General features: G+C 42.1%; 1 protein-coding gene across 1 annotated transcript in view; it reads right to left on the bottom strand.

Moving 5' to 3' along the window:
- The window catches only part of ALG8 (ALG8 alpha-1,3-glucosyltransferase), a 29,236-nt gene that overhangs the window by 8,513 nt on the left and 6,813 nt on the right, over positions 1 to 13,910 (bottom strand). Inside the window, exons 2-7 of the mRNA XM_045293085.1 lie at positions 12,490 to 12,568; positions 10,441 to 10,634; positions 8,239 to 8,348; positions 6,960 to 7,027; positions 4,585 to 4,711; positions 4,128 to 4,319 (exon numbers count right to left, since the gene is read on the bottom strand). Of these exons, the coding sequence (XP_045149020.1) occupies positions 4,128 to 4,319; positions 4,585 to 4,711; positions 6,960 to 7,027; positions 8,239 to 8,348; positions 10,441 to 10,634; positions 12,490 to 12,568 (770 nt within the window). The remainder of the gene's footprint in view (positions 1 to 4,127; positions 4,320 to 4,584; positions 4,712 to 6,959; positions 7,028 to 8,238; positions 8,349 to 10,440; positions 10,635 to 12,489; positions 12,569 to 13,910) is intronic.

Genomic DNA, 13,910 nt, shown 5'->3' with positions numbered 1-13,910 from the left:
GATGCAGGGACCAGAAAGTTTTGTTTTCCATTGTTGTATACCGACACCAAGTCTAACACAAGTGTGTGATAAATACATGCTAATGAAATTAACATATTCAACACCTGATGAACTGTAATGATAATGGCATATTGGCAAAGCCCATAGCCAGAACCATAGTTTACAAAGCAAATGTCCACGTGTTTACCATCTTACACAATATACATCGTGGGTCTCGGGGGAACGTATTCCCTTCTAAGTTGAGACACACAGGGCTGAGAGCTAAGTAGGTGGCGAATAGCAGAAGTTCAGTGCCCTTTTATGCCAGTTACCTTCCTACAACCCATCAACCAAAGCTTCACATCGATTATAAAAGAATTTCTGCTTAATTTCCACAGGTGGAAATGCAAGTTGACCAATGAACCTCATATAAAAATGTTTATAATGTCCATAAAATTGATTTCTCTCTTGAAAATAAGCAATCCAATCTATGAAAAGACTTAATGTAGCCCTACAAAGAGCTACCTGATCACATTTTTGGCATGTTTTCACGTCTAGTCTTGATGGACACAAATATAATTTGGTAAACACATGGATCTAAATCCACTGGGCTTGAGTTTAGAGTGGAATACCTTTTAAGGTATGGAAAAAGATTCGAACAAAGTTGCTTTAAAGCAGTGGTTCTCAACATTCCTAATGCCGTGACGCTTTAATACAGCTCCTCATGTTGTGGTGACCCCCCCAACCATAAAATTATTTTCATTGCTACTGTTATGAATCAGTTGTTCGACCCCCAAAAGGGTCGTGACCCACAGGTTGAGAATCGCTCCTTTTAAGTACAGTCCGTTGACTGGGAACTATAATGGTCTATCAGAATCACCTGTGGGACTGACTGAGGGAGAGGCATGTGTGTAAATCTCAATATCTCAGAAACAGAACAATCAAATGACCCCCATATGGGTATGGGGTCATCAACAGTTAGAAACAACTCAAGGGCAATTTGTTTGGGTTTATATGCTCATTACCCGGTTTTAAGAATCAACCAATCATCGCCAATCTTGCTTTAATATTATCTGTACTTCCATTAACTCCCCCACCTCCAAAATAATTCTGAAGAAAATCCCAGACATATTCATTTCATCCATAAACATTTCAGCATATCCTTTCGTCTAATGATAGGAGAACCAAAGGCTATCTTATTTATTTATTTAATCATTTTATTGGGGGCTCTTACAGTTCTTTATCACAATCCATCCATCCATCCATGGCACATTTGTTCATGTTGCCATCATCATTTTCAAAACATTTTCTTTCTGTTTGAGCCCTTGGTATCTGCTCATTTCTCCCTCTCTCCCTAATGAACCCTTGATAATTCATTTAAAAATTTTTTCATGTCTTACACCAACCACTGTCTCCTTTCACCCACTTTTCTGTTGTCCATCACCCTGGGAAGGGGTTATATGTAGATCATTGTGAGCCGTTCTTCCTTTCTCCCCCCACCCTTCCCTATCCTCCTGGTATGGCTACTCTCATTATTGGTCCTGAGAGGTTATCTGTCCTGGATTCCCTGTGCTTTGAGCTCATCTGTACCAGTGTGCATGCTCTAGTCTAGCAAGATTTGTAAGGTAGAATTGAGGTCATGATAGTGGGGGGTGGGGGGTGCATTAAAGAACTAGAGGAAAGTTGTATGTTTCATCAGTGCTATACTGCACCCTGACTGACTCGTCTCCTCCCCACGACCCTTCTGTAAGGGGATGTCCAATTGTCTACAGATGGGCTTTGAGTCTCTACTCTGCGCTCCCCCTCATTCACATTGACATGATTTCTGTTCTGGGTCCAGAACCAATGGTTTAAGGAAGACATCAGAGGCAAAGTGATGCAGCTGCCATCTATACTGAGAACTGTCTTCCATCTCAGGTTTTAAATTTGAGCTTAAGCATTTCGGATACAATGGGAAAAAGTGACTGCCTCTCCTGTAATCTACTGACCAAGAGCCTGCTGGCTACAAATCACGTACTTATTGGTCAAATCTCAGAAAGGTCAGCATTCCGAGCAAAGTTAACTGGACAGCGGTATAGGGTTGGACATTTCCCTGAGCACCCCCGGCTATCAATACCAAGGAGCTGCAAGCTAGTTAGTCACCTGACCCTTTGATTCAGCTGCCTTTCGGCCTTGGCCAACAGATGAAACAAATGGAAAGCTAACAAGTTAAACTGAGTGGTGACCCTAAATCTTCTTGGAGCTCTCTCTAACTAGTTTTTGGGTGATGTTTCAAAATATGCTCCATGCCAAACTCCCTCCCCAAATTGAGAATAGAGGAAGAGTTAGGCTAGAAGACCTTCATCAATTCACGTATGGTAAGCTATTTACAAAGAGAGTTAAGACATTTATGTTTGACATGGTCACTACTAAAGCTGGAAATCTACCAAATGAAGACACTTTTCACAAGCATACCAGATCTTCAACGGTCCGGGGAATTAAGATCAAACCAGTTCCTATGCAAGATACACGAAAAAAGAAGCTTCGTGTTCCTACTATTTTTTGGTAGGAACATCTGGAAATGATTATTAAAATATGAAATGTATATATGAGTACCTTCCCCCCCATATCTTTATTTATTTATTTTAAAATCATTTTATTAGGGGTTCATACAACTCAGTACAAGTCATACATCCATACATTGTGTCAATCACACCTGTACATTCGTTGCTATCATCATTCTCAAAACATTTGCTTTCTACTTGAGCTCTTGGTGTCTGCAACTCATCTTTTCCCCTTCCTCTTGACTCCCCCCTCCCTCATGAACCCTTAATAATTTATAAATTATTATTAGTTTGTCTTACACTGTCCGATGTCTCCCTTCACCCACTTTTCTATTGTCCATCCCCCAGGGAGGAGGTTATATGTTGATCCTTGTAATCGGTTCCCCTTTTCCACCTCACCCTCCCTCCACTGCCACTCTCACCACTGGTCCTGAAGGGTTCATCTGTCCTGGATTCCCTGTTTCCAGTTCCTATCTGTACCAATGTACATCCTCTGGTCTAGCCAGATTTGTAAGGTAGAATTGGGACCATGATAGTGGGTAGGGAGGAAGCATTTAGGAACTAGAGGAAAGTTGTTTGTCATCATTGCTACACTGAACCCTGACTGGATTGTCTCCTCCTCGCGACCCTTCTGTAAGGGGATGTCCAGTTGCCTACAGATGGGCTATGGGTCCCCAATCTGCACTACCCCTCATTCACAATGATATGATTTTTTTGTTCCTTGATGTCTGCTACCTGAACCCTTCGACACCTCGTGATCACACAGGCTGGTGTGCTTATTCCACATGGGCTTTGTTGCTTCTGAGCTAGATGGCCGCTTGTTTACCTTCAAGCCTTTAAGATAGCTGGGCACCATCAGCTTTCTTCACCACATTTGCTTAGGCACCCATTTGTCTTCAGCAATCATGTGAGGAAGGTGAGCATCATGGAATGTCACTTTAATAGAACAAAGTATTCTTGCATTGAGGGAGTACTTGAGTGGAGTCCCAATGTCCATCTGCTACCTTAATACTAAACCTATAAATATATGAGTACCTTTTGACCCACAAATTCCCTTGTAGGTATCTACCCAACAGATCTGCTCACCCACGTGCCTAAACATATACATATGGATTTTCCTGCACCAACGCTTGCTTTTGCTAAAAACGTGGAAAGAACCTAAATGCTCATCATGGGGAACTGCTTAAATAAGTAGTTTTACTGTGATCACGTGACCATCTAAGTGCTAATCCATGAGGTTTGATTTTAGAGTGGAACACCTTCTAAAGTGAGAAAAAACAGATTTCAACGAAGTTTTTAGTATGCAATGAACTATTATGCAGCTGTAAGAACAATTTACCTTTTGCTACTCAAAGGGGCAAATGTTCTTAATTTATAAAAGCTACAAAACAGTTTGCACAGTGTGCTCCTAAGGATGTTGAGGAAAATAAAGTGTGGCTGACACAAAGTTAAACACATTCACACATGTTTTTAAATATGCACACCACCCTTTGTAGGGGAGTCATTCTGGGACAGAGGAGTCCTAAAGGAGTAACTACTTCCTATTTTATGTATCCCTGGTTTTATCTATCTACTTACTTATTTTCTGCAGATGTGGTTTTATTTATTTATTTCCTTTCCTAAATAAAAGCAACAACAAAAACAAGTTATTTTCTTCAAGAGAGAGAGTGATCGACACAAAAAGAGAACTTACCAAGGCGAGGAAAGGGCCCAGCGAGACAGCAGAAACTATGAAAACAATCAGCCCCAGGGAAGCAACGCGGGCAAGGCTGAAACTGTCCCAGCGGACGGACCCATCTGCAGAAAAGGAACAATACCATTAACCAAGCGCACGGGAAGTCCTCACCCAGCCGTGCGTGGAAGCTCAAAGCATCCTCCGTGCTACAACAATCTTTAGGAAGTGGCAAGAGCAGAGGGCAGCAAGAACGGGTACAGGTTTTAATGGATCAGTAGCCAACAGCTCTGCCATTCCTTCTTAAGCTCTTTCACAAAGCATGCCACCAAGCCCACGCAGTAGGGAGCGCACACATTTGGAAAGTTTGCTATGATCACTAACACTTGCCTGGCTTATTCGCGGTGAAACAGTACGACCGTAGCAGATATATGCCATAGGCTGGGGCTACGTACAGGTAAATGTGCTTGAAATGCAGGAGGGCAGCAAACAGAACTGCTCCTTCCAGGGCTCTTTTCTAGGAGATTCAAAAGAGAAATACTATTTTAATCAATGCGAGGGGGGTGGGGCGGCAATAAATGTAATCCTAGAGTTCCTTAGATGGGACCTGGGGACAGATAAAGGATATTAGTAGAAGCTGGTGCAATCCAAAGGGATCCCCGTGGGTCCTTGGCCTTGAGAAAGGTCCGATGGTCATGTGAGATGTGACCACGAGCAGACACTGGAGGAGAAGTATGCACTGTCCTTGTGATTTCTCTGCAAATTTAAAATGATTCCCAAACAGGATATTTATATATATAGATATATATATCTTTAAAGACTCATAAATAAAACACGATGCCTAGGATGTGTTTGAAGAAGCCCTGGTGGCACAGTTGTTAAAGTGCTTGAATGTAAAGCAAAAGGTCAACTGTCTGAACCCCAGGGCCACTCTGCAGGAGTGGCAGCCAGCCTCCACAGAGATCGACAGCCTGGAAACACAAGGCAGTTCTGCTCCATTGTACAGGGTTGTTATGAGTTGGATTCAACTTGATGGCGGTAGGTAGGGGGGATATGTTTCAAAATAATCCTGTGTGTATGTGTGCATGGAAATTCTTATCTCCTCTTCCTTGATAAGTGATTCAAATTTCCTATAATAAAAAGCTATAAATAAATAAATAAAACAAAAAGTTATAAAAATCCAGGATAATCATTCTTCAGGCAATATAAAGAGAACAGTCGAGTGATTCCAGCCAGTTTGTATAGGGCATTTAGTGGGTTCATAAATTCAGTATTTCAACAAATACTTGTTAAGACTAAGTTTGAGGCTGAGGTATAGGATATACACCATCAGTGACAACACGCACTAAATTCTCCCTATGGCAATAGCGCCCAGAGAATTCCACGACCCACCGCCACACCAGTCCTGACTGTTTTACGACAGCTCGCGCTGATTTCTACAAAGGAGCTGAGAATGGGAGTAGGCATGAACACCGATGGGACCATGCTGCTAAAGGACCATTTACATCCCATCGGACAGATATGGTACACCTGCTTCTCCTAGGCTGAAGCACTAGATCTTAACAAACTATCCAAGAGAATAGAGGCATTCTTATTTTAAAAATTAAAAAGTTTTTTTAAAAAACCCAGAATTGACTGTCAGTCAGTTTGAATTCTACCTACCTCACAAGAATTTTGGAAGGATCAAATGAGATCAGATTGTGAACAAACGGCATTGCCAGAGGGACCATGCAAAAGCGGGTGCCTTCCCTTGCTGTCCCACCAGATGTGGTCTAGAATATACTGGTTTAAGAAAAAGGAAAGAAAAATGCTTCCAGAAAGCTCTCCTCACCAATTTTACAGTTTATTTAAGAATCAGATTAGGCCTGATTCTGCAGCCAAATTTTAGTTCATTTGTTTAACAACCATCCAATGATCATTCATTGATAATCAATTATGTTCTATGTACTTTGTGGCTAAAGGAGGGGGAAAAAGTATCCTGATATTTATAGTCCATAAAGAACATTAAAATGCATTACCAAATTTGATCTTTCCAAAGTCCCTGTGAAATGGGCAGCATTACTTTACAAATAAGACTGTAAGACGGGTCTTTGAGTGAGGAGACAAGCCGAAAGGGTTATGTGTTTTGTCTTGAGTTAATGCGTGTCAGACACTCCCTGGGGATCTCCAGGCCTCTATTTCAGAGACTTTGATTCACTGTGGAGCAGGGAGCCCAGAAATCTAGTTCCTCCTCTATGAAGGGGTGATGATACCACCCTTACCGAATGGTCATGAGCTTTTCTCAGTCAGACCCTTGTAATGTGCCTAATGGGAAGTTGCCATTGCCTTTGAGAACACATTGCCTGGGTCACACAGCTCACTCGAGCCAGGATTCGAACCCAGGGCTTCTGATTGTAAATCCCATACTTCCCAAGGCACTGTCCTACGAGCTCCAGATGGCAAAGCACCGCCACCAAGAGTTTTACATTGTAAAAACTGCCAGTTTACACTGAGATAAATGACCCAGCCAAACACTACAAACTCAAGTTTAATTAAAACTCGCTGCACTGTGATCAGTTTTTAGACTATCATTTTCTCAATCGGAAGATGAAGAAAATACTGCCAAAAAAGAGGGGATTTGTGAAGAGCAGCCCATAAAAACCTCTAGAGTATGTGGGCACTTGAAACAGTCAACAAAATGTAGCCATCACTCATTATATTGTTGCCTTTGCAAGCTGAAAGCCATGTTCAAGGGGGAAAATCTAATTCACCAATTTTGTGCTCACCTGAAATAACCGTGCAATGGAAAGTAGCATTAATCCCAATAAAAAGCCATTGTACTGGAAATGAATATCTGAACTGAGGTCAAGGAAGGGCAAAGAAGATGCTGAATTCACAAGAAAACTTGCCAACCTATCTAATACAGAGATTACAAATGTTTTCTTCATTGGTATATTAAAGACAAAAACATTGCTACCAACGCGACTTTCTCATCAACGTGATTTCCATAGAGAGAGTCAACTCCTAGGCAGTCTTTCAATAAAAGTTCTGTTCATGAAGGAAAAAAGAGGAAACGTAGTAGGTTTTCCTCTACCTTAAAGATCCAGAAACAACGCATCTTACTCTCTTAAAAGGCAAGCTGTTCTTCTGACCCCACCCCAAGTCTTCACTATTAGCCCAGCATTGTTTATAGTACAGGCACAATCTTATTTATTAATTCACACTGAACTATCACTCTGGTTTTATAAATAAGTAGATTAGGGCTCAGTGGCAGTAACTTACTCACGGTCCTACAGCTACTGCAGCCTAACCAGGATTTGATTGGAGGTAACGCCTGTGCTTTCCTTCACACCAGGCTGCCTCTACAGCAGCGGTTCTCAACCTGTGGGTCGTGACCCCTTTGGGGGTCAAACGACCCTTTCACAGGGCTTGCCCGATTCATAACAGCAGCAAAATGACAGTGATGAAGTAGCAACGGAAATAATTTTATGGTTAGAGGGGTCACCACAACATGAGGAACTGTATGAAAGGGTCGGCATTAGGAAGGTTGAGAATCACTGCTCTAGAGAAACAGACAGCCAGGTTTCTATCGTGAGGATTTTAAGTGTACTCGGGTTCCCTGGATTTAAGACCTCAGCCAAGGTGGTCTAAAAGCATGAAGGCCTGTTTCCTTAAGATACACTGTAACATATGTTTTTCCTATAAAAAGGTGTTATAAAACTAAGTACAAGTACATAGTAGACTACTCTAAATTCTGTTAACAAATCCCAGTACATGAAGGAGCTTCCAAAGAAAGCTTGTGGAAAATGGAATGAAGGCAACATGAAGTCCTGTTTTTATTGCTTAGGGCTGGTTTACTGGTTCACACGCATCACTCCCAACTCTCCAAGGGCGAAGCCCAGGAAGCCCAGGAAAGTGGTAGAGAGCCCACAGTCTAGGGAACTCACCAGCTCACTCTCCACTCACTTTCAAAAGCATATTTCACAATCACGGTAGAAAAATCAATCTTAGACTTGGTATATAACAGAACAAGACAGGCGAAAGAACATAAAACGCCAAGGATACGGTCCACAATAATGAGCCCGAAGTTCCACAGCAGTAACACTGACAGAATGAACTTGGGATTCTCAGTGAGTTCCTTACTGGCCTTTTTCCCATCGATGCATTTACAGCACCTACAGTGAAACACCAGCAAAGAATCAGAAATGACTTGGATTTTCATCAGATCAGTACTTCTGTAAAGCAAGCATTCTGAAAACACTATGAAGGATGTATCATCCTATCAGCCAAACTAAGACTCCCTCACCGCCATTCAGCCAATTCTGACTCTTCGTGACCCTGAAGGGCAGATCTGCACTGTCCCTGTGGGTTTCCGAGACTGCGGCTCTTTTTATGGGAGCAGAAAGTCTTCTCTTTCTCCCAAGGAGCTACTGGTCGGTTTTGAACTACTGACCTTGGCCCCAATTTCCTTATTAGCAAAGACAGTGACCTTACAGAGTAATAGAGAAATTAAGGAATCCAGACATAGGGCTGAAGAACCATGGTGGCATAGTGGGTTATGAGCCGGCTGCTAACCACATGCTCAGAAGTTCGAAACCATCAGCTGCTCCTTGGGAGAAAGATGAGGCTTTCTATCCCATATAGAGTTACAGTCTCAGAAACCCACAGAGACAGTTCTACTCTGTCCTGGAGGGTCACTATGAGTTGGAACTGACTCAGTGGCAGTGAGTTATGCATAGGACCTGGTTGTCACTCAATCGCTGCCTCCACATTATGGGTGAGAGTGGGCTCCTTTTCTCTTCCCTGGGAGCTTGAATGTTTCAAATCTGGGTTATAGGAAAGCAGCTTTCCTTCCTAATCTTGCCAGGGCATAAACAGATGAAAGGTTCTGGTATCAAACAGTTACTCGATGAGCATGAACAAGGATTAAGCTTCCCAAGGGACTTTTTCTTGAATGGGGCATGGGTTCAGTCCAGAGGACCTCAAAAACAGAAATATCCATCGGTGATAAGTATTATCGAATGGACTTGAGTTCCAGTTGTGACCCACCATACCAGCAGGCTTCATGAACAGTCCAGAAACAACTATAAGTACTCATTAAGGTTTCTTGAGCTTACTAGAATGTAACTGCCAGGAAAGCATGGCCTTTGGTGGATAGCGCAGGCATCCATGTGCACAAATGGGCATGTGGTGAGTGTGTCCCAAAGAACTGGTAGTCCAGCTATCAGGAAAAATAGCGTCTGGGGTCTTAAAGGGTTGTCTTCAAACAAGCAGGCATCTAAGTGAGGCATCCAGTAAGTCCAAATGGAATAAACGCACTAGCCTGTATGAAACGAGGATGGTAAATAATAAAATCCAAATCCAGAGGAGGGAATGGTATTCGCACTTCAATTCAGCATACCCAATTTGCAGAAGACTCGGGGTGACAGTGGAAACCCAAAAGTCATTTGCGGTGCAAAATCCATGTGAATTAAGGCGTAGTGACTCGCCTGGACCACAGTGGAGGGACGTGATCAGCCTTGCTGTCCGACACAGAGTGCTGCAAAGCCCATCATGGCGGACGCAGTGAGATTAAAATGCAGCACCTTGTCAGTGGATCTCCCTTGTGCTACATTTAAAAAGTAGTATTTTCTCCTGTTTTCTCTTTCATTTTGTCTTTGTTGTTGTTGTTCATTGCTTTTGTTTTGCATGTTTTTCCGTAGATAAGATTCAGGACAGGTAAATCAATAGAGGCAGCAACTGGATCAGTAATAACCTAGAGGGATGACAAGGGAGGCTGGGGGAAATGGGAGCTAATGAACACAACAACAAGAAGGAAGAAAATATACTAACGTTGATGGTACTGATGTTTGCACAACCTTTTTTAATGAGATGGAACAATGGAATTGCATGATATGTGAATTACATGCCAAGAAAACGTATTTATTTAACAATTGGGTAGGTGATGGCAGCCTCTGGGCACTTGAGCAGGAAAGAGAGAAAAGCAAATGAAGCCATTTATGGTGGAAGAGTGGGCCCTGGACCTGTGTTTTGGACTACTTCTTCACTCAGCATCCACCGTCTTTTGCACCCCCATGTCCTCTACAAGATGCGGCCAGATGGCTTACTACAAATTAGTCATGACACAATTTAAAACGGAAGACAGTTTTGGATTCTGCTGGTATCGGCTACAATATGAACTTTGCTTCCCCCAAATCATAACAAGTTAGTACTCTTTAATAGCACAGTACTTGGGCATCTCTACCCAAAACCACAATGCAGACTCACTCGTGGACGGCATACACAAAGAGCGCATCTGCAAAGATGACGGACAGTCTCTGGAAAAGGACCGTTCTTGAGCTGGAGTAATTCAGATTCTGGACATTCAGCATCTCTCCATCAAAAAGTTTGGCAACATGTGACAGGACATACTCAAACCATGCAAAAAGGGGAGGGTAATCCAAGGTCCACTCCGAAGTTGCCTGTGGTGAAAGCAAAGATTTAACACCTCTGACGGAAAGGATAACCAATAAAACACTCTGAAAGCAAACGAAAGAGCAGTAATAAGGGACACAGACATTTAAAATTCTGTCTCTCTTTGTCTTTCAGAAAGCATGAGGAAGTTGGCTTTAAACCAGGGCCTGAATAGAGCGACTCTTATGTCAAATTGAGCAGAACATGAAAACCTGGTTTTCTAAGCTGTTCCACGTGGTCATCCACTCCCTTAAACAGCAAACATAGAGGAAGTTAATCTGAAACCTTGGGAGCCAATGATTCACTCGTCTGAGACTCAATTTTCCTATTTCCAACAGAAGCGATTATTATTACCATGATGGAATGAGACAGTGCATATGACATATATTCATACATTACAAATGCGATGGAAACGCTACTTCTCTGTTGCACTCAGTCCTAAGATCCTGACACGGGTGAAAGCACCCTATTGTCATCTCTGTATCCGCAGCGTCCCATCAGTGCCTGGCATAACATTAAGTCTTAAATAGAGTAACCAGTTGTTCAATGAATGAAAACACACATCATTCACGAGACATATTCGCTTTCCTTGATGTACTGCCCTGGGTTGCTTCTGACTCGTGATGGAAACTCGGGTTTCCATGTTTCAGGCGTAATATTTTGTTAGTGTTCTCTGAGTTTCAGTTTCCTCATATAACTATACATCCAACAGGGATGGGAGTACTTACCTTAATTGGTTACTGTGTCACACACTACACATTTATACTCTATATAGGTGTGTGTCTGTGTGTAGGGACACACAGCACTGAATTAAACCAGGCAGAAATGAGTAACAAGTATTTATTATTATTATTACCATCTTAATAGTAAGGGACAGTGGGGTTCGGAGAGGTCAAACAGCTTGCGTCTGGTCACTCAGCATTGTCATAAAGTGACAGAGCTGAAAGTCACTTAGCTGAAAGCCTGTCAAGTGACAACCCATGCTTTTTTTTTAATTTAATTTTTTTGACAACTCATGCTCATGGCACACAGAACACCCTCAAAGCTGAAATGCAGATTGACAACTTGAAATAACAGGCACTAAAGGAACTACTCAGTCTTCCTGTGAGTATGCACGGCTCTCAACAGAGAAGGAACTTAATCACCTCAGTCCATTGTTCTTAAGCTTTTCCAGCACAAAGGACTACTGGGATCTGCCCCTCCACCAAACGCACAAAATCCCCAGACCCCCAAAAGCCACAAGAAACTTACTGCCTCACAAAGTCTCCCTCACAGCAGAGAGTTGCTTTTGATCCAAAACTTCCTTAGCTGATGTCTGCTTTTCTTTCAAGACCACGTGCGATTCAGTAACTCATTGCGGGAATAAAATAATAGGCATGGCTTTTCGAAATAATAGAATGATTTCTAAAATGATCTGGAATCTGCCAATCATATGTGGTATCCCTTTCTTTATATAACATCACAAAGTAGTATGGATAGATAAGATCTTAAAAATAATCGACTCAAAGTCCCTATCTGCTAGCTGAGACAGCATGGCCCAAAGAAGCTACGTCTTTTCTAAGGCTGTAGTACTAGTTCGGGGCTGACCCAGGCCCAGAATTCAGTTTATCTCTTTCAATTCAGTGTACTTTCAAAAGGACTAGCAGCTATTAGAGATCGCGATTTACAGACTGGGAAACCCATTGTGAAGGGGAGTCCCTAAAAGTGCCAGAGAACAGAAATGCAGAAAACACACAATTTTCATAAAGATTAGACCTCTAATTATAAAGAAGATTTGCTCACATCAGCAATATGTTTGTGGTTTTCTGTACCACTAAAAAAATAATTTTTTTTTAGCCTAAAAAAGGTGACATTGAAACTTACCTCATAATACCACTGTGATAATGGTAAACTGTGCGTGATCGCGAGCCAATTCCGGTGAACTTCAAAATCTGTGGAATGACTACCCAAAACAGTGACATGAGTCGAGTGACATTTTGTAACGTTTTATCAACTTCACACTTCCACAATTGTGCTCTTCAATGGACTCCCTTATGCGGTCAGAACTCAGTGTCCTAGAAAGAGAATCACCCCATTTCACTGAGTGCCAGAAACCCTTCAGGCACCTGTGGGGGTTCTAGAGGTCAGGGCAGAGTAAATGAAAGAAAAAAAACAAAAGATGGAGAAAATTAACTCTGTAAAAAGTTAGTTCTTTTAAAGCAGTAGTTCTCAACCTTCTGAATGTGGCGACCCTTTAATACAGTTCCTCATGTCGTGGTGACCCCAAACCCCCCAATCCGAATGCCATGACCCTTTAGTACAGTTCCTCATGTTGTGGTGACCCGCCCAGCCCCCCAACAAAATTATTTTCGTTGTTACTTCATAGCTGTCATTTTGTTACTGTTATGAATCAGGCAACTCCTGTGAAAGGGTTGTTTGACCCCCAAAGGGGTCGCGACCCACAAGTTGAGAACCACTGTTTTAAAGGATTAACAGAATGGACAAACTGTTGACAAACTAACAAAAATAGGAAGGCGCAGACATCAATATCCAGGTTGAGGGATGAAATGGGAAATTACAACAGACCTCAATTAAATTAAAAGACTCATTACACAGTCCTACGAAGGGCTGCACTGCAAGGAACACAACAACTTGGAAGACATGGACGAATATCTGGGAAAAAATCCCTCCCCAGATTAACCCACAGAGACGTCAAGAACTTGAACAGACTCAGCAAAAGAAGATACAGATAGGTTCCCAGGAACTACCAACTAGAAAGAGCCCTGGCCCAGATGGCTTCACAGGAGACTTCTACCAAGTATTCAGGGACGAGCTGACACCAATGCTGCACAAGCTCTTCCACAACATAGAAAGAGCAGTAAACTCCCAGACACATTCTATGAAGCTAGTGTTACACTGATACCAAAACCGGGCAAGGATCCCACAAGAATAGAGAACTACAGGCTGATATCTCTAATGAACATAGATGCAAAAATCCTTAACAAATCTTGGCCAATAGAATACAGAAGTATATAAAAATAATAATCCATCACAGCCAAGTGGGATTCCTACCAGGGATGCAGGGTTGGTTCAACATTCAAAAATCCATCAACATCATCCACCACATTGAGAAGAAAAAGGACAAGGACCACATGATATCATGAAATTCAGAAAAAACATTCGACAACATTCAACACCCACTCCTAATTAAGACACTCAAAAAGATAGGACGAAACGGAAAATACCTCAATATAAGTAATTAAAGCTATTTATGAAATCCAACAACCAGCATTACAATCAATGGC

Source organism: Echinops telfairi, unplaced genomic scaffold (assembly GCF_000313985.2).
Source record: "Echinops telfairi isolate 266 unplaced genomic scaffold, ASM31398v2 ScPeMD7_1713;HRSCAF=2227, whole genome shotgun sequence".
Taxonomy (NCBI): Eukaryota; Metazoa; Chordata; class Mammalia; order Afrosoricida; family Tenrecidae; genus Echinops; species Echinops telfairi.
This window is presented reverse-complemented; position numbering and strand designations above follow the sequence as displayed.